Source organism: Ovis aries, chromosome 5 (assembly GCF_016772045.2).
Source record: "Ovis aries strain OAR_USU_Benz2616 breed Rambouillet chromosome 5, ARS-UI_Ramb_v3.0, whole genome shotgun sequence".
Classification (NCBI taxonomy): Eukaryota; Metazoa; Chordata; class Mammalia; order Artiodactyla; family Bovidae; genus Ovis; species Ovis aries.
In genome coordinates this window covers 63,777,979-63,797,445 of record NC_056058.1, presented here as the reverse complement: position 1 = coordinate 63,797,445, position 19,467 = coordinate 63,777,979, and the positions used below count along the sequence as shown (strand labels likewise).

The 19,467-nt window shown below is 46.2% G+C and overlaps 1 protein-coding gene across 5 annotated transcripts in view; it reads right to left on the bottom strand.

The window, feature by feature from the left end:
• Positions 1–313: 313 nt before the first annotated feature.
• Positions 314–19,467, bottom strand: part of LARP1 (La ribonucleoprotein 1, translational regulator) — an 89,697-nt gene continuing 70,543 nt past the window's right edge. For all 5 annotated transcript variants that reach the window (XM_042250665.2, XM_027970440.2, XM_027970441.2 and 2 more), the window contains exons 8-19: positions 18,578–18,722; positions 15,331–15,505; positions 15,037–15,206; positions 12,499–12,891; positions 11,553–11,676; positions 11,225–11,430; positions 10,652–10,758; positions 9,684–9,835; positions 7,240–7,384; positions 5,734–5,843; positions 5,449–5,576; positions 314–3,942 (exon numbers count right to left, since the gene is read on the bottom strand). In XM_042250665.2, coding sequence (XP_042106599.1) covers positions 3,742–3,942; positions 5,449–5,576; positions 5,734–5,843; positions 7,240–7,384; positions 9,684–9,835; positions 10,652–10,758; positions 11,225–11,430; positions 11,553–11,676; positions 12,499–12,891; positions 15,037–15,206; positions 15,331–15,505; positions 18,578–18,722 — 2,056 coding nt within the window. In that variant the 3' untranslated portion in view covers positions 314–3,741. The remainder of the gene's footprint in view (positions 3,943–5,448; positions 5,577–5,733; positions 5,844–7,239; positions 7,385–9,683; positions 9,836–10,651; positions 10,759–11,224; positions 11,431–11,552; positions 11,677–12,498; positions 12,892–15,036; positions 15,207–15,330; positions 15,506–18,577; positions 18,723–19,467) is intronic.

Here is a 19,467-nt window from a genome sequence, read left to right as displayed (position 1 = left end):
CCACAGCCAGTGCACGAAATCCTGGAATTCCAGCTACTGGCCTGGGGAGTACTCTTGTCTATGGCACTGGCTGTAGCTCCCCCGCCCTCAGACACAAGGCAGAGACAGGAGCTCAAGACACACAGTTCTGCAGACCCCTGAGGAAGGACCTGAGCGCGCCAGGAGCCTCAGACACTGTCAGGAAAGGGCCCTGGAGAGGTTCCATGTGCTCATGTGAGGGCAGGTTCCCACGGATTTGAGGTCAGAACGTGAACCAGGCTCCACCCAACACACCCAATAGCCGTACCCCTTCATGGGAGACCAGCCAGGCTGCTTTTTTTTGCCTTTTCAAGTTTTTATTTTTATACATTTTTTTTGTATTAAAAAGAAAAGCATAATTACCACAAATTACAAACGACTAAAGCAGGACTAGAATAATGAATGAATCACTTCAGCCTGAAAAGCAGATACTCTCAATAATATTAATGTTATAATACAAGCTCATTCAAGTATTTTACATTTTTTTCCTTGTAAATGTGATATCCTAGCACATGGTAAAGATAATGTACTATGAGCATAAGGTGGAACCTTCTCCGCAAAGCCAGATGACAAGTTTTCCTCTCCAGTCAGAATGGGCTGCATGTTCTGATCTTCTCTGCCTCTGCCATCAATGTGGCTGAAGGAGAGGGTGGGGCTGGGACAAATCCTGGGACCCTCACACACGAGATACTTGGGGGGTCCCATTCGGGAGGGTGATCCAGACCACTCTACCCAGGCTTTTGGCAAAAAACCAGCCCACCCTCCCTAATTAGTTGTCTTCTTTGCCCCTCCTCCCACTGCCAGGGCTTTCTGAGCAGCTTTCTTTTGTAAAATCAATCACCAGGAAAGGGGAAAGAACTACAATAGAACAGAACAAAAACATAACAACTTTGACATGGGGGCTCCTCGCTGGGCTCTGAGCCCAAGGGGTCCAGGCTGCGGCAGCGTCAGGCACTACCTAGAGTGCTTTTCCTCCCAGGTTCAGGAGACAGTGGGAGAAACCTGCCCCTGAGCAGAGCTGAGGTACACAGACCTTCTGATGTCTGAGGCCCAAAGGTCATGTTGGCGTGGACCCATCTTGGAAAGGTACCGGATGAATGGAAGGATTGGGGCAGGCTGTCGCTTCTGTCTCAGATCTTGGATCCCCATGGAGGATGGTGGGTGTGAAGTGGCAAGCCCTGATGTCCTTTGCCACTTCTTGCATGCTTGTCACAGATACATCGGTCCTAAATTCAAGTGTCTTCAGAAAGTGAAGATGTAAACTACTCTTTGCAACATTAACTCCAAACATGTCACACAAAAAAAAAAGGAAGAAAAAAAGCACCCCCCCCCCTCCTCCCCAGCCTGTATTGAGATGAAGTCCTCACCTCCCTACCCCAAAGGGGCTTCTTCTTTCTGGGGTGTCTGTGGGGAGGGTCAGGGAGAGGATGGCAGGCCCCTGGCCTGGGAGTAAACTCTAGACAACAGCCCACACTCTCAAGGCTTCCTTGTGACCCCAAACCCAGCAGAGAACACACACTGAGGTTACTATGGTGCTGGAAGCAGTACAGGGCCGAGCAACCCGAAGGAAAAGGGGCAATTAAGGGAAGGAGGGGGTCCAGGTGTCCGGTGTGTGGTACATCATGGGGCAGGCACCGGGCTGGGAAGGGAGAGGCCCAGACTCCACTGTCAGAGCACAGAGCAGACACTCATCTTGGCCTTCTAAGCAACCAGCTCAGAGGGATGGAGATAGGCTTCCCCATAATGGGAGGGTGGAGGCTGGGGTGGGCGGGGTGGCACAGCAGTGAGGTGCCCAAGACAGAAGACAAGCCCTTGCCAGCCTGAGATGCTGGCCTCTACTCCCAAATTTGGGGCCCAACAGAGGAAGCAGTTGAAGAGAGCTGAGAGTGAGAGCGCATGACCACCACCACCTCGGGGTGAGTGTGTCATCATGCCCACGCCCAGCCCCCAGTCCAGTCTATGAAGGCCAGTCATGGGTCACCGTCCCTAGCTGCAGCTGCCAGGAGACCGGCCATTGCACTAATCATCCACAGCCCGAGACAGTCAGTCAGTGGCTGGAGAAGTGAAGATAGGCATACTCTATGTCCACATATACCTTCCGGCCATGGGGCTTCTCCAACTGGCAGGATTACCCATACCCTCAAAGCCTCCTCATCACTTGGTTCCTAGGCAGGGTCAACTGGAAGGTGGGCAGAGATGGCTTGCAGAGGGGTGATGCAAGATGGACAAACCCACCCGGCCCACGGGAGGAGAACAGCATCCTTCTCCACCTTTTAAGAGACAAAGCCTCCTAGAGGTCTCAGAGATCGATCGAGGGAACGCAAGCAATGTTTCCAAGCCTCAGCTGCCAAGTGTTCACCCTTCCCCTCTGAGGTGGGGGAAGACGGTCAGGCTGAGGACAAGTGTGCCCCAGATCCAGGCCAGTGCTGTCCTCCAACAATCTGAAGCAAACTTGGCCTTGGGGTTCCGAAGGCAGGATGAAGGGCGTCACGGCAGGACGGAGCCTGGCGAAAGGAACAGCAAGCAGAGCGAGGACACGACGGTGGCAGCAGCGTGTGGACACAGGGTGTCAGCCTCAAATGACGCGACAGCGGGAATATTTGGGCACGGCTCTCATCTGAGCCACTCCCAACTCTCTTGCCTACAGGCAGGAGGTGCTGTACATGCAACTCAGTCAAGAGACAGATTCTAACCAATCCAGCCCAGGCACATCCAGAGAAGGTGCGAGCTCTTCAAGTTGACTCCACGGAGGAAAACAGGCATTTGGGTATTTCAGATTCCCACTCCACAATAAGGCAACTTTTAAAAAAATACTATTTCCAAGAACAAAACAAAAAAAATCCCAAGAGTAGGGGAAAGACATCACTTTCTGTGGATTAGGTGGGGGTTTTCTGATGGTTTTTTTTTGGTCTTTTATGGTCGATTTTGTCTTTTTTTTTTTTTTTTTTCTTTTCATTTCCCCAAGGATGGAAAGGTCAGAGAAAAATAAAATAAATCATCTTTCAATAGTCTTTTCTGGTATGAGCAGCGTCTCTCTGGGCTGGAGTAAGGGGCATGGGGAGAGGGGGATGTAGAGAGGCTGAAACCTTCCCTCACCCCCACTTCTAGATCCTTTGGTTTCCTCCTCCCAGAAGATGGCAGAAGGGTGTAATGGGGACAGCAGGGAGAGAACATGGCGATGGCAAGCCCCAGATGATCAAGGGGCTGGTGCTTGTAGGGCCCAGGGACGCTGCCAGAGCCTTTTATGAAACAGTGCTGGGCAATGGGGCCCACAGGGCCTTTTTGTGGGCTGCATAGTTGGCTTGAGGGGGAGCAGGAGGCAGCTGTGGATGGGGACCAGGGTTGCGGCCTACCAGCCGCGGGCAGGGCTGCAGAGTGATTTTGGTAATCCAGACGAACTATCAATAATTTAAAACTTGATATATATATATATATATATATATATAAAAATTTCCCCCCTTGCCCTCCCCCCCTTAGAAGAAGCTAGGATGTGAAGAAGAGTCATGGAAAGAGAAGAGGGAAGGGGGTGTGTGGAGGCTCCTGCCCAGGGGTACCTCTGATAGCCCAAATGGTATACACATTGCTACTCAGCACGAAGGCCCATCTTAATGACTACAGGCCTGTCCCTTCTCTGTCCCCTCTCCTGGGACTGGGCACCCCAACAGACGCTCACCTACCCTCTCCATCCCTTCTCCCCCCAAAACCCCAGGGCTAAAGGGCTTTTCACTTTCCCAAAGTCTGTGCATCCGAGTGCTGGCTTGTCCATTTGGCATCTTCCCGGACGGGCTGGCCAGTGGGTGGTGTGGGGGGCTGGCTGGTGGGTCTGCTGGAAGACTGGGAGGGGCACCGTTTCCTGCCCTCGCCGCTGCCACCTCCTGCCGCCACTGGGTGTCGCTTGTGGTTGCCCTCCTCACCCATGGGGGGCTGTAACAAGGCGGGAGTCACAGTGATTAGGGAGCACTACCCACAACCCCGCCCTTGCCAGGGCTATTCAGAAACCCCCTACTTCCTACCTCCCAGTGTAGATAATAAATAGGTTTTTAACCCTAAAAACTAGTCACTAGTTTTATTAAGCACATCTCCACGCCAAGATGCCAAACCTTGTGCTGATTTATGCACATTTACTCATGGGGTCTACACCACCCTTTGATGTAGACATGACCATCTAATTTCATAGATGAGGACAGCGAAGCACAGAAAAATAATTTGCTGCCAAGGGGTCCAGAACTTTTAATGGGTAAAGACAAAATCTGAAACAGGCCTATTCAGCACTGAAGCCCAGGCCTTATCCATACATCTTTCTGCTCCCCTTCTGGGAAGTGGCGGCTGCTCAGGAGACAGTACATGGAATGTGGCATGCAATCCACTGACATGCCTCCATTCAGAAGGCCCTGGGGACTGCCTCATGGCCCTAAAAAGGACACTGATTAAGAGTCAGACTGGGATCCAGTCTAGCCTCACCACTGCCAGAGGTCCTGTAACCCCAAGGTCACCTCTCCCCTTTCTGGGAGCCAAAGCTGAGCCCTTTCTGCTCTGCTCCCAACAGGTCTCCCTATTCTCTGCACATGCACCCTCTGCACCCTCCCCCCGCTCCAGCCCCCAAAGGAGGAAGTCCTTAAGGATGGAAGAAAACGGGCCTAACTTTTCGTCAGGACACCTAAGCAGTACTGCCACTATCTCACTGGCTGGCCATGGGCTCCTGATCATCCACTGCTATAGGCATGACAACAAGAACCCTGCCTGCTTCACTTTATAAAGGTTTAAAAAGGTTAAAGCATAGTGTCTGACACACAATAAAGTCAAATTTTTTAATGTATGTGAGGACTATTACTTACTTCTATTTGCCCTTTTGCTAAAAGGTTTCAAGGGAGTAACACGACTGGCATATCCCTACTACACTATAAACACTTTGAAGGAAAAAGTTTTACTTATCTCTGGAATCCCTGATACACTCAGGACAGAAGAGGAACCAGTAGTCATAACTTTGACCACCACTGGATGTCACTGTTGAGTCACTGTGCCAAGAAGAAGTGGGAGGAGCAGGGAAGAACTAGACATACTTTATCAAGTTTTAGGGCTGGAACTGACCTCTCCCAGAAAGAATAAGAACATTTACCTAGGGTACTCGTCCTGATCACCTCTAAATAGGGCACAGCAGCCAAGAGGGATGGAGGTAAGACAGAAGGGGCATTACAATGGTTCAGCCACATCCACTATGGGAAAGGGAGTGGGGAGTGATCACAAACCCCCCAATGAGCCTCCACTGCCCACTTCTCATACCTTCTCTTTAAGAAACTTAAGGCCCAAAAGGGACAAGAAGGGTCCCTGGGCTAGTGGCCCAGCTGGGATCAAAACCCAGGTATCCAGATCTCTGGTTCAGTTTTCCTTCTAAGACAATCAGGGTGGGAAAGATGAGAGACATCCACTCACATCCACTCGGAAGTCTTCGAGACGTCGGAATTTGCCGAGGTATTCTTGAAGTTTGGGGTCAATGTCCAAATTTTTGGCTTTGGAATATTTCAAGAAGGCCCAGAACTTTTCTAGCCCATATAGCTGACCTGCAGGGAAATAGAGAGGTAGAAAGAAGCTTGGCCGCTGAGAAGTTAAGAATAGAGAGGCTCAGGAGAAGGGGATGTGATGTGATACAGACAAGCCCAGGGGCCAAGAAGACAGATAGATGACCAGGGCTCACAGAGTCCCAACTCCGACTCTTACCTGCTTCGTAGTCCTTCACGGTTTCCTCCTGAAAGTCCTTAAATATGTCCAGCCGGAACTTCTTTTCCAGGCCATAACTGTAGTATCGAAAAAGGCACTCCAAACCATATCTGTAGGAGAACACAAGTCAGTGAAATCAGGACAGTTTCTTTGTCTGTAAATAGGAAATGTATCTGGATGACAGATCTATGAAACCATTTAAAATACATGGATTACTGAGAAAATGCTAAGTGTTCTCTGGGAAGGCTGGCATTTAATGCTAGTCTAAATGAGTCCAGCATTAAACGTTCACCAAGGGTCAGCAAACTTGGGCCAAATGAACAACAGCCTTCTGCCTACACCCATCTGCCTATGAAGTTATCACTGGTTACTTTCTGCTGCTAGAGCAGACAGGAGTTGTAACAAGAGACTTTATGTTCCACAAACCTAAGCTATTTGTTGTCTGTCCCCTAAGCAAATTTTGTCAATCGCCAGCATGAGCTCTCTGCAAAGCCATTTGACCATGGCAATTAGATCATCTATTCACTCACCGGAATCAGAAATTTCAATTCTAGCAACGTATACAGGGAAATGACCAGAAATGTAGATTTAGATTTTATAGATGTACCAAAATTGTTCATAGCAGCATTCTTTTGAAAAACTTAAGTCTTAGAAGAGTGATTAAGAAAAATCATGATAACTGTACAACAGAATAATACAATCTATTTAAAATTATAATTTAAGTATACACTGATGGATACTTAAATGCTCATGCTTATAAATGATGAAGAACGTATTAAAAAAAGCACTCTTTTATGACCTGAATTCATAAATATGGCAGAACATTAACACTGGTTGTCTCTGGACTGAAGAATGTTTTCCCCCAGCTTCTTTAAACATTTGTCCTTTTCAAATTGTTCACAGAGAAAAGATTTTACTTGGGAAAAGTGTCCCTCTAGTTTGTTTTTTTTTAATAGCAAAATATTAAAAGTAACTGAAGTATCTATTAATAGGAGACTAAATTATGGTACATCTATACAGTAAGACCACATAAGCCATAAAAAAACAACAACAACAACAACAAAGTTATTTATATATGGATATGGAATGATCTCTAAAATACAACATTAATTAAAAAAGCAAGGTGCAAAATATTACCCAATAGAGGCCATCTTTTCTATAAACAAAGGAAGTGTGTGTGTGGGGGGGAAGACTACACAGGTCTGTCCTTGCTTACATAAGCCAAGTATTTTTAGAGAGAACTCACAAGATTCTAACAATACTGGCTGCCTGTGGGGAAAGGAACTAGACGGCCAAAAAACTAGGATGAGGAAGACTTCTCGCTATATATAACCTTACGACTTCTTTGAATTTTGAATATATTATTTAAAAGTACTAATTTTTTAAAATAAAGTACACAAAATATATACACAATGGATTTCCTATCACCGTTCTGGAAGCAGATCCAACAAAGATACCCTCTCACCATCTCTCAAACACCAGAGTCTTCACCCCAATCTTACTCACCTGTAGCCTTCTTTGGCATCCTCCAGAGCCAACTGCTTGAATTCCTCATACATCTTTTTGTTGAAGTGATCTCGGAGGAAGAAGGACCAGAAGCGGAAGAGAGTGTTCATCTCCTGAGACTGGCCAATGCCCAAGCGTTTTCGCTCTGATTGGGGAGGAAAGATATGATTTAGAGCCAGGCTGCCTGTGCTGTGGGGGACAAATGATCCTGTGGCTCAAAGACATCAGTCCTTTCTCCTCCCAGTTCCTTTGCTCATCACTGTTAAGTCTCCGGGGAAGTATCCACTGAGGACTAACTACTCTGCAGCAGGCCCTGCTGCTGGGCACGGGGCCTGAGCACCCCCAAAAGTAGGTGGCATCTGCCACTGAAGCGGACATCCTGGTCTACCTCTCCACCTCAAGTATCACTGCTCTCAGTGTAGTTAGAGCCAGGAAAAGCACAAATAAGCAATCCATGCACTCAACAAATTATATTCATCATATCATTGTTACCGATTATTTTAGGAGTCCTACAATATTAACTAAAAATCATACGTGCGAGGGCAGTTCAAGAGGGAAGAGACACATACATACTTATGGCTGATTCATGTTGATGTATGGCAGAAACCAACACAATATTGTAAAGCAATTATCTTCCAATTAAAAATTTTAAAATATATATACACACACACACAACACCAAAGAACAAACAGATAAAATTTTAAAAATCTGGTATCATTTAAAAATTAAGAACCTTTGTATTTCAAAGGACATGATCAACAAACAAGGTGGAAAGGCAATCCACAAGATGGGAAAAATATTTGCAAATTATATTATCTGATAAGGGACTTATATTTAGAATAAAAACTAATTACAACTTAATAACAAAGACAAATAATTGTTAAAAAACAGACAAAGGATATGAATGGACATTTCTCCAAAGAAGATATACAAATGGCCATTAAGCATATGAAAAAATGCTCAACAATATTAGCTATCAAAACCATATCAAATAAAATCAAAACCATTACAGAATATCATTACACACCCACTAGGATGGCTATACTCAAAAGGAAGACCTTAGTAAGTGTCAGGAGGATATGGAGCAATCAGAACCCTCATACACTGCTGTGAGTAATATAAAATGATGCCGCTACTTAGGAAAACAGTCTTGCAGCAATTCCTCAAAAGGTTACAAAAACTACCCTATTATATGACCCGGGAATTACACGGTTCCACTCAAGATAAATGAAAACCTATGTCCACACAAAAACATGTACAGGAATGTTCAAAGTAGCACTACTCATGAAAAGACAAAGCAGAAATTTTGTCCACCAACTGATGAATGGATAAACAAAGTGGAATGTTGTTTGATAATAAAAAGGCATTAAGTACTGATACATGGTACAACATAAATGAACCTTGAAATTATACACTAAAGGAAAGAAGCCAGTCACAAAGGATCACGTGTCATGAGTCCATGTTTATGAAGTCAAATCCATAGAGAGCGAGCAGATTGGTGGTTGTGTAGGTCTGGGAAGAGTTGGGGAGGTGGAGGGAGGGGGAATGACTAGTAAGGGGCACAGGGCTTACTTCTAAGGTAACCAAAATGTTCTAAAATGGATTCTGGTGATGGATGCACAACTCAAATATATTAAAAGCCAGTGAGTTTGTACACTTCAAACAGGTGAATCATATAGTGTGAACTGTATTTACACTAAAGCTGTTATTACACACACATACAACATGAAGACGGAAGGTTAACGAATCAAGCATTGAGCAGCCATGTTTTGTTGAATAAAAGGAGGCTGAGTGACCAGTAACTCTAAGTGCGCATGGCTATGAGCATCTTTAGAGACAACCTAAGAAAAGCCTACAGTTAAAAGGTTATCTCCTTTTGTGATAAAAGGAAACATGTGAGTGTCTAGAGAGGTTCTCTCCTTACATTCTCATCTAGAGTAGGGGTTAGCCATCTTTTTTTCTGTAAGGGGCTAGAGAGTAAATATTTTAGGCTTTGCAGGTCACATACGGTCTCTGTCATAAAGTCTCACCCTCCCCACCCCTACTTAAAAATGTTAAAACAAAAACTGTTCTTAGCTCTAGGGCAGTACAAAGACAGGTTGCTGGCTGGATTTGGTCCACAGGTCATCATCTTTCTGGAGAATATATGCTGTCTCATGCATATTTGTTTGTAACATTGATGGTTTCATCAGAAACAGGAAAGAAAACTCCTGGATTTTTTTTTTTTTTAAGATCAATAGAGAAAAATCAAGGAACAGGAATATTCTAAGCACCAGATCCTCTTTGCCTCCTATATTCTAAAACTAACTTCAGTCCTTCCTGCTATAATGTTATGTCACTTCTTGCTCTGAGGCTAGAGAGAACAGTCACCTGCTCCACTAGCCCTTACTCTGGATCTCAGTAGTGGCCCAGGAAGCTCCACCCTCTCCCTCTGTGCTTCTTACCATTAAGGCAGCGCCTACGATACTTGTGGTAGACGTGTTGTGTGAAGCCGTTTTCCTTGAGCAGCTCGTGGGAAGGATGTTGGAACTTGGGCAGCGACTGAGGGGTACAGCCATAGCTGCCAACTGCAGGCGTGCCTTCTGAGGGGCTGGAGCTGCAGAGACCATGAAACAGAGTGTCACCAGGTTCCCTAGAGCAGCCAACCATCAGACAGCAGGGGTCCCTCTGGTGCCTTCCAGCCTTCAACATCCAGCCTCTCAGTGTAACAGACAGGCCCAGCTACTGTACTAGACCCTTCATTAACTATATGCATGGATCTCACTTATTATATCCATGGGTCTCACTTACTCAACCAACCTTTGGATGTTTTTTTAACAGTGAGGACATTGGGGCTTACAGAGACTGGGAGTCTTGCCCTGTCACAGAGCTAATATTTAACATCTCAGATCTGTACAATGACCAAACCTGAGCTTTTAGCTATTTATTTATCCCATGTTAACATTTAACTTTCCTTAACAAGCTGAAATGGGTTAACCCATCCATATTTTTTGCAAAACCACCATCTATCTTTGCAGGGAATAAATAAGAGTGCATAGGTCAATGGCTCCCAAACCTGCTCTGGAATTCAGAACACTGGGGTCATTTTCCTGAGAATAAAAAGGAATCCAGGCCCTACCCCCAGAAGCTGTATCCAGCAGACACAGCTGTACTTTTATTTAACTCCCGAGCTATCCAGAGGGAGGCAGCAAATATGCATGTCTGAAATCAACTGAGCAAACCTCCCATGAGAATGCCATGCAGCCACCATACTTCAGAAAGCAGCCTTCCTCTTCCCAGGATCTGGATTAAGCTCTCTAGACTACCGGTTTTTTGGATTTGGATGAGGGCCCCAGAGGTCTTGGTCTCATCACTGTCACAGCTCTGCTGCCCTCCCTGCAGTCAGCCTGACCCCCTTTCCCACAGCCCACACCTGATGGAAGCAGTCCGGGGCCTATGCTCGCGGGAATCCATCACCCAGCCCACGTGACTCTCCAAAGGTGGGTTCGAGCTGTGTCTTGTCTTCCTTTTCCGAGGCGTCTGCAAAGGTCAGTATGGGATTTGTTAATATACAGTCATACTCATATGACTCTGAGAAGCATCAAGTATTTGTAAGATTACGATACCCTCCCAAAGTCTGAGTTATCTCACAATTTACAAAGCATTTTCATATCTAGTCTCATGCGCTGTCCACAGCTGTAAGGAGGAGCTGGCACACCTACTTGACAGGTGACAAAACTGAGGCTTGTGGGTGATGTGATCTGCTCAAGGACCTGTCAGTTCTCCTTAGATCTTATCATGGCTGCTTGGGCCACCACTCCCAGACCCCATTCCACACTGCAGATGGAGCCACTCAATCCCAGTGGGCCCACTAGCCTAATCCGGAGCAGGGAGGGGTAGGGCGGGGGGATGCGGTACTTTCTTAGCTCAAGACAAGGGAAGAAGCGGAGCCCTGGAAGGCCGTCAAGTGAGCCCAAGACTTAGCGGCTTAGCATCAACACCTCACCTTAGCATCCAGGGTTCGACCTTCCTTCACCACTGGATAAAACCGTGACGTCTGGCTTGAATCTTTGAGCTGCGGTGTCCGGGGTGTGCGGGGGGTCCTGGCATTGCGGTAGTTTGGCGACTCTGGGACAGTGGTTGGTAGAGAGCGGGCGATAGCGGAAGGCTCGGGAGCACCAAACAGCTTGTTGGCCAGGGCATCAGTGGGAACTGCAGAATCAAGAGTGGTGACAGTGAGCAGAGGTAGGCCGGTGCCTGCCTGCCCCCAGAAGCCCCACCAGACAGCTCCAGACTCTCCCACTCAGGCCAGGGTGGCAGGGGTCATCTCTCACCTTGCTGGAAGCGAGGGGGTCCAGGAGGGACCTCCTGGTTGGGGTCCACAGGGGGCTCAGGGGTTAGTGTGTCAAACTGCTCCCGACTGATCATATTGACTTTCTTGAAGTTCTCGACTTCTTGCTACAGAGGACACAAGATGGGTGGGGAAAAGAGGCTGGTAAGAGGACTGCCCTAGCCTGTTTTAGGAATCAAGACAGACAGGAAGTTGAAGAGGGCAGTTGCCACGTCCACATATGTGGAATTCTGGTCCCTGGGCTCTCAGCTGCTCATCATCATGCCTCAACCCCAGGTGCCCAGGGGTTGAGTGTGCTCACCCAGCAGGGCTGAAGACTTGCCCAGCCCTCCCTGCAGCAGCACTGAGGTCAGAACTCCAGCCCCCCAGGAACCTGCTATAGCCTCCCCTCCCCAACTCTCTTCCTGCAATTCTCTCATTTCAAAACACATTACAACTACCACTCACTACAGAGGCTCACCAGAAGCAGACTGACCACCATACACATCCACTCCGTACACTCTATAAAATGCCTACACCACCAGTTTTGACTGTTTCTAAGCAGCAGTGAGTTTTTAAAAGACCTATCTTTTCTCCATATTCCACACTCAAAAGCAAGTTCCTTAAAAGGCCTTTAAACTTTAATACATGCCTAAATATTTAACAGAAATGAAAATCCAATCTTATTCTTCACAAAAGTGTCTAGCCAACCTCTGAAATTAAACACAGACGATCAAGAAGCAGGATGATCACCTCTCACATGGGCAGTTTACAGTGTTTATACACCTCTTCTCATTCTTAATGCCCCCCTCAAGCACTGTCAATCATCACCCCCTTTTATTAGATGAGGGTGCTGAGGTTCTGTGCCCAAGGTCATGCACTTGTCAGCTTTCCTGTGCCTCACGTCACAGGCACCCTAGGCCCCCACCACCACTATGCCCAAGGCTCACCTTGATCTGGGAATATTCAGGTTCGAACTTCTCAGTCCACAGGTCCTGCTCATAGTAGAAGAGCCCATCATTAATGACCTTGGCCAGCTCAGCACTCATCTTGGCACGCGAGGTGTGGTTGCCAGTGCGGTCGCCCCCTGGGTGCCGGCGCATGTAAGGTGGTGTCTGAGTGACAATGAGGATTTTGTTGACATCCCGGTCATCAATCTCATAGTCAGAGTCCTCATCAGACCAGGCGGTGAAGGTATTCTTTCGTCCATCCATCTGCTCCATTTCCTCATCAAACAGGAAATCCAGTTCCTCTTGCTCATCTTGATCCTTGGACATCAGCTGCTGAGAGGGTAGATGCTGAGGCAGAGTGGTCGAGTGAACAAACCTGGGTTCCTCCGACTTCTAAAATGGGGGGAGACCAAAGAGAGAGAAAATCACCAGGAAGTCCTTAGGCCAGGCTAACACTGTCCCCGGAGAGAAGCCCTGACCCCTGAACATGGGACTGTCACATCTGCAGCCCTGATAACGACACCAAGTCACAGCTGTCAGCACCGGAGTCACTCACGAAAAAAGGATGTCCCATAGGACTCTGGGTTTCTCCACTCACAGTTCACATCAGTCCTTCACAAACACTGAGATGACAAGCTCCCTGTATGTACAGACTGCACTCTCATTTACCTAAACACATGCCCCTCCATAGCACCTGGCCTCCGAGCGGGCACATGAAGAAGTTCAACAGGCTGCTTCATCCTTTTCCCCATCCCCAACTCCGCCCAATAAGCTGGAAGCTTCACCAGCCAAGAACCACAGCTGCCTTGCCTTCCACTGCACCCTCAGAACTTAGACTGGGACCGAACAACAGCCCATGCTCAACTATTTGCTGAATGGGTAAGAACCACTGGTACCAGGCCCTGCGACCAGGTCCTTGAAATTATGGAGCTCACAGTTCAGCGGGAGAAAAAGTCAGCCAACCAACCAACTGCAATGTGATGGTAAAGACTATAAATAGGCCTTGTGGAGTACTTAGGGAGGGGCACTTAAGCAACTGGGGGCGGGGCTGGGGACACTCAGGGAAGGCTTCTGTGAAGAAGTGATTATGAAAGGACCTGTTTAGGTAAGCCAGATGAAGGCAGGGACAAAGACTGTAAGAGGTAAAACAGACAAAAAACCAAAAACATGGCATGTCCCCAAGGCAAGAGAAAAAACAAGACTCCTTTCAGCCAAAACAATTTCAGAGTATTGATAAGCTGAATTATCTCAAAGTTTTTGGAGGTAAAACATCTGTTTACCTCACAGAACATCTTTAAACATTAATTCCCTGTTGTGCCAAAAATAAAGCTTTCTCTATAAATCTTAAACTATTCTCTTCTGCAAGGGTCAGGGTAGGCTAGGTAGAAGTGGAGGGCTCTAACTCTGGACTGGAAGCTAGGTGTCTTTGGAAAGGCCTTTCCAAAGCCTCCGCAGTCTTAAAGACTGAACTGAACCTTGTCAGGTCCTTGTCGCTTACTACCTTCTCCTCATGATTCTAGCCTACCTGGTACTTCTTGAATAATCAGAACAGACAGGGTCGGGGGTGCGGGGGCAGGAAGGAGATGAGGGAGTCGATCACAGTGGTACAATGGAAAAAGGGGCACAGAATTCCATACAAGGTCATCTGTCAGGTCTCCTCTCAAGGCCTAGACCAAGGCATCCAAAGACGGGATGGCAATGGGCAGGTGAATGGAGAAGCTTGCTCCTCAAATCTTAGTTTCAGATTGAAATACTTCTCTAACAGAAGACTATGTGTGAGCTGCTCATATATTGGTCTACTATTTCTAGAGCAATCTAACCCCTCCTTCCTTTCAACCTAAGAGAAACTGAGGCCTTCAGATACTAAAGAAGTTTCCCAAGGTCACCAGTCAGCAATGGCAGAAGACCTGTGTTCCAGTCTAGACTCTCACTCTCCAGGCCACGGGTCCGCTCCTTCTTCCTTCCCTTTTCAAAGGATTTGATGGAGTTATAGATGAGACAGTGAGGACAAATTCAGGGGGACGGCGCTAAATAATGCAGCCACAAGGACTTAGATGAGGCAAAAAGAACAGCCAAGTGGCTTCCCTGGTGGCCCAGTAGCTAAGACTGTGTTTCCGCTGTAGGGGGCCCAAGTCTGATCCCTGGTCAGGGACCTAACAGCCCACATGCCATACAGATTGGCCAAATAAGCCCCCAAACAAATCAAAAAAATCAAACAAAAAAACCCACCCAAGTATTAAGAAACACTTAACTTTCAATGAGACTGCTACCAGAGCCTGCATGATCTCCTCCTGTGAAAAATGCCACTCAGGAACTACAGAACTAGGGCTGTCCTGAGGGGTGATACACTGGAAATGGAAACAGGCCATATCAGCCTTCCTGTACTCACTGGTCACCTGCAGCTTACATCATAACCCTGAACTACCTGACCTGACTTCTATCCCCTTAGAACACAGAGCTCTATGCCTATGTGATACCCGTTCCGCACTCTCCAGCCCAAGGCCCTAGAATCCAGGACAGGGGACAGGCCTCACCCACCTTGGGTCGTGCTGGAGAGGGCCGAGGCCTTTTCTTCACTTCAATCCAGGTCTCAGAATCCAGGTCAGGGAGGCTGGCGGACAGGCCCTTGGGCAGCGTCTTTAGGTTGCTGACCTCCTCTGTTTTGGTTGGCACTGGGGTGACCGCACGGGGAGAGCCAGGTGCTGACTCTGAAGGGTAGAAAGGGGAGGTCCTCATCCCTCCAGCCCTCCTCTTGATGCCAACCCCAAGCAGGACTGCTGGCCAGAAGACAAGTGCAACAGGGAGGCATCCACATGCCAGCAGGGTACCTACCTGTCTCTTTCTGGTAGTGCTGGCGGGGCACAAACTCTGGGCAGTTGAGAAGCTGGGAGAAATCGGTCTGGGAATAATCCACTATTGGGGGACCAGGAAGAGGCCATTTCTCAGGTTCCTCCCTCCTGCGTACTTTTTCCTCAACGATCTCTACCACTTTGCTGTCCTTTAGGGCCTGCAGGGGAGAAGGAGGGAGAAGATGCAGAGGGAAGACGCGGACAGACCGAGATCTTGGAAGCTGGGGCATGACTGAGCCCCATGAGCTTAGCGCAAGTCCAGAGTTGGCAGAGTATGAGAAAACTGGCCCCATCTTCCACAACCAGCAGATGAGTAAGATGTTCAAACTTGTAAGAGGTACCAACATGCAAATCACACTTGCCCTTTGACCCCGCCATTCTACTTCCAGGAATCAATCCGGGAAATACTTGTACCGACAGGTGACAACATGTATAAGATATGGACAAAAGGCCATTCACATCAACACTGCCTGTAAAAGGAAAAACTGGGAACTACCTAAACTTGCCAGTACATAGGCAATTCAAACCAATTATGGCACAGCCATTCAACCCAGCACCACTCAGGCTTAAAAATCAGCTTCAAATGTGTTGAGGTGGCTAACAGTCTCAAAAAACAGGTCTAGGTCAATGAGTTTAAGACCCCACTGGGGTTGGAACTCTTAAGTAAAAACATGCAAATGCACACAGATTTTTCCAGGGTTCACAGGGACAGGGCTGCAGGCGTCTACCTCGGGGGAAGCGGGTGAAGTAATGGAGAGCAGGGAAGAATTTCCTTTTTAAAATCTTTTAAAAGGAAAAGAAAAACATTTCAACACGTGACAACATACTCTGTTGGTGAGGCTCGGGAAAGAGGCATTCTCATACACTGCTGGTGAGATTGCGGAAAGCACACACACTAGAAAGGGAATCAGGTAACAGCTAGCAAAATTATACACACATTGCCTTTCAGTGCAACCATCCCACTCCTACACAAAAGACACACTGGCTAAGCCATGAAAAGATTATACACACACACACACACACACAGACACCTGTAAATAAGAACGAGGAGTATCTTTCTATTACCACCACCACTACTACTAAGTGGTCAGCTCCCAGATACATTAAGTGAAAGCAAAAAATGGTGAAGAAATACATGTGCTATGTTACGATTCATCTAAGAAAGGGTGAGTATATAATACACAGAAAGGCATTTACTTATTTTTTTAATGAAAGGATTCAAAAAAGTTTGTTTATAGTAAAAGAGAAAAAAGTGTTAAGAAAATCTTTTAAGTTGGACTTTCAACATACCATTTGCCTTTGGAGCTACAGAAATATTTTATGTAAAACAAGTAAGAAATTAGGGGTAAGAAAGCATTCCCAAAAATGTGAGAGCAAAGCAAAATTACTAAAACTAGTGTGTACACAACCACACAAAAATCATTTCAACTTCAGAAAATAGTCACTGACCGCATAAATGGGGAAAAAAATTTAGGAGTAGGAGAGGTACTGTAAGCATAATGTGTACAGCAAAACAAATGAATAGTTACTCCGATGTTGTTTGGAATCAGCATTTTTGCCATGGGAGAAAGTAATAGTGACAAACATAAAAGATCCTTGGGTTAAGTAAAGACGGTGGAGAAATATTAACAGAAAATATCAGTGTAATCTCATGATGTATTAAAAAAAAAAAAGACAACGACCAAGCGTAGCAATAAACACCCTACAACTCAGGCTGTGATATCTAAATATTAGAACTACCATTTCCCCCAAATAAAGGACCTAGAGTGTCCTAAAGAATAAAAAAGGCCTTTCGAGATCTGAGGCAACAAAAGTACAAGATGAGCCAGGGTCCCACTGGTAATGATTTGATTTAGCATAATAACTACAATAAATGAAACAAAATGCTTGAATCTACTAGTCTGTAATGATACAAAAACAAACAAAAACCAAACTGAGACCTTACCAGTTACTTTTGAAGGTTATTAGGGATCAGCTCATAATTCTGAGAACTGGTTAACAAAGGAAAAGATCAAGCACTTAACTGCCCTTCCTGTACAAACTACATGCTTCTTGGTAACCAAACAGCTGATAAGGCAAAGTACCTCCTTAAAGAGTTATTCCAGCAAACAAATACAGACACAGACAGAACATAAACATTTTATAGTTTCTAATGAATTAACAGGTAATTTACAGCTTATATGACAAAAAAGAGAACCAGATGAAGCATTCATTAAGTGCCACCTGAGAGAATATATCAATATCACTATCTATAAAGTATTCTCAACAAGGAGGGAGAAAGGAAGAAAAAAACCTGAATCTGATCAGGCCTCTCAATCACTAATTTACAAAAAATCTGGAGTACGAAACATGTAAAATGGTACTACTGTGTCCTATGGAAAATTCTACAAACTGTATAATCTAGCATTCCAACAAAAAACTGCAAGGGAAGAGAGAGAGGAGGAGATATCATAAGACAATGTATTGATCTTATCTGGATCCTGATTCACAAACTACTAAAAGAAAACTTCTGAAACGGGGGTGAATTGGCAACTGAACAAATATTTGGTGATATTAAAAAATTCTTAGTACTTTTATAGGTAATAATGATACAGTGAGTACTTTTCTTTAACAGGAGGATTCCCTGGTGGCTCAGAGGATAAAGCATCTGCCTGCAATGCAGGAGACCCAGGTTCGATCCCTGGGTTGGGAAGATCCCCTGGAGAAGGAAATGGCAACCCACTCCAGTATTCTTGCCTTGGAGAGAGGAGCCTGGCGTGCTACAGTCCACAGGGTCACAAAGAGTCAGACACGACTGAGTGACTTCACTTTCCTCACTTTCACTTATCTTTTAGAGATAGATTAACTGAAACATGGATAAAATGTCAGATTACTGGAGATTTTCTTCAAAGTAATCTGGGAAAGGAAACAGATGAGGAGACAGATGGAATAAGACTGGCCATGAATTGACAGCTGCTGAGCATGGGTAATGGGCTCGTTACACCACTGTGTTGACTTCTGTAAAATTTCCATGTCTGCTGTCTTCCATGATAAAGAGGTCCGGGGGGAGGAAGGTAAGATAGAGAAGGGAAGGGAACGAGGAGAGGGAGAGAGGCTGGCCAAGCCTTGAAACCTTAGCACAAGTAATGAGATGAGGACTCTTCTGGGGTTCTTCAGCTTGACCCAACCCCAGCTCCTTAAGTAAGGATCTTTCTTTCCCCTCCACCCCAGCCCCAGGGAGGGAGACATACCGCAAAGATGAGTGAAATGTCAGTGGTAAGGGCCTGCACTCGGTGGAAGGACGCAATAAGTGTCATGGGAAGGAAGCCATCAGCATCCATTTTTCGCCGCAGGAAGAAGTCTCGCTCTAAATTGTCCACGCTGAAGTAGTATTCACTGGGTGGAGGGGAGAAGTGTGATTGCTCCATCATGTGTGAACGTGCCTTCTTTGTTCTGTACATTCCAGGAACCTCATACAGCCTCTGACCAACCCTGTCCCTCTGTATTTACAATCTTAAAGGCTGGAAAGAGATGATGTTATCCTCTCATGGCTCCCTAACCTTGGGTCAAACTCTCTCTGCCCTTCAGCCTCTGGGTACACCTGACAAGCCCCTCATCCTTTAAAACCCAGTCCCAATACTGTTGGTCACCTTCTCCTCCGCTCCTAAAGAGCTTATCACACTCTACTGCAGTCATCTCTTCTCTTGTATGGCTCCCCCCACTGGACTGAGACAGTCCACTAGAGGTTAGGAGTTAAGGTTTTGCAAGTCAGACAGAAACAGACTGAAATCTGTGCCTTGTCACTTATTAGTTGGGCAAGTTACTGGGCCTGTTTGCTTATCAATAAAAAGGGGATAAAACCCAGCTCATAAAAATTAAATAGGTAACTCCATAACTAGGTAAGAGAATGCCTATAAAGCTGAGCACTGGCCTCATCAATGAGGACTCCATGAGTGTCTATTAGCATTCTGACAATGCTGCCATTACAAATAGAGGCCCAAAGGGAACAAAATCTAGACATTTTCTTTCCTTTTAAAAACATTAACTGATTCATTTTTAAAACAGAAGTACAGTTCTCTCAAGTTATCTTTTTCATCTCCAGCCAGAGGCAGCAACCACTGTGATCCCCAGAAGAGCCTGT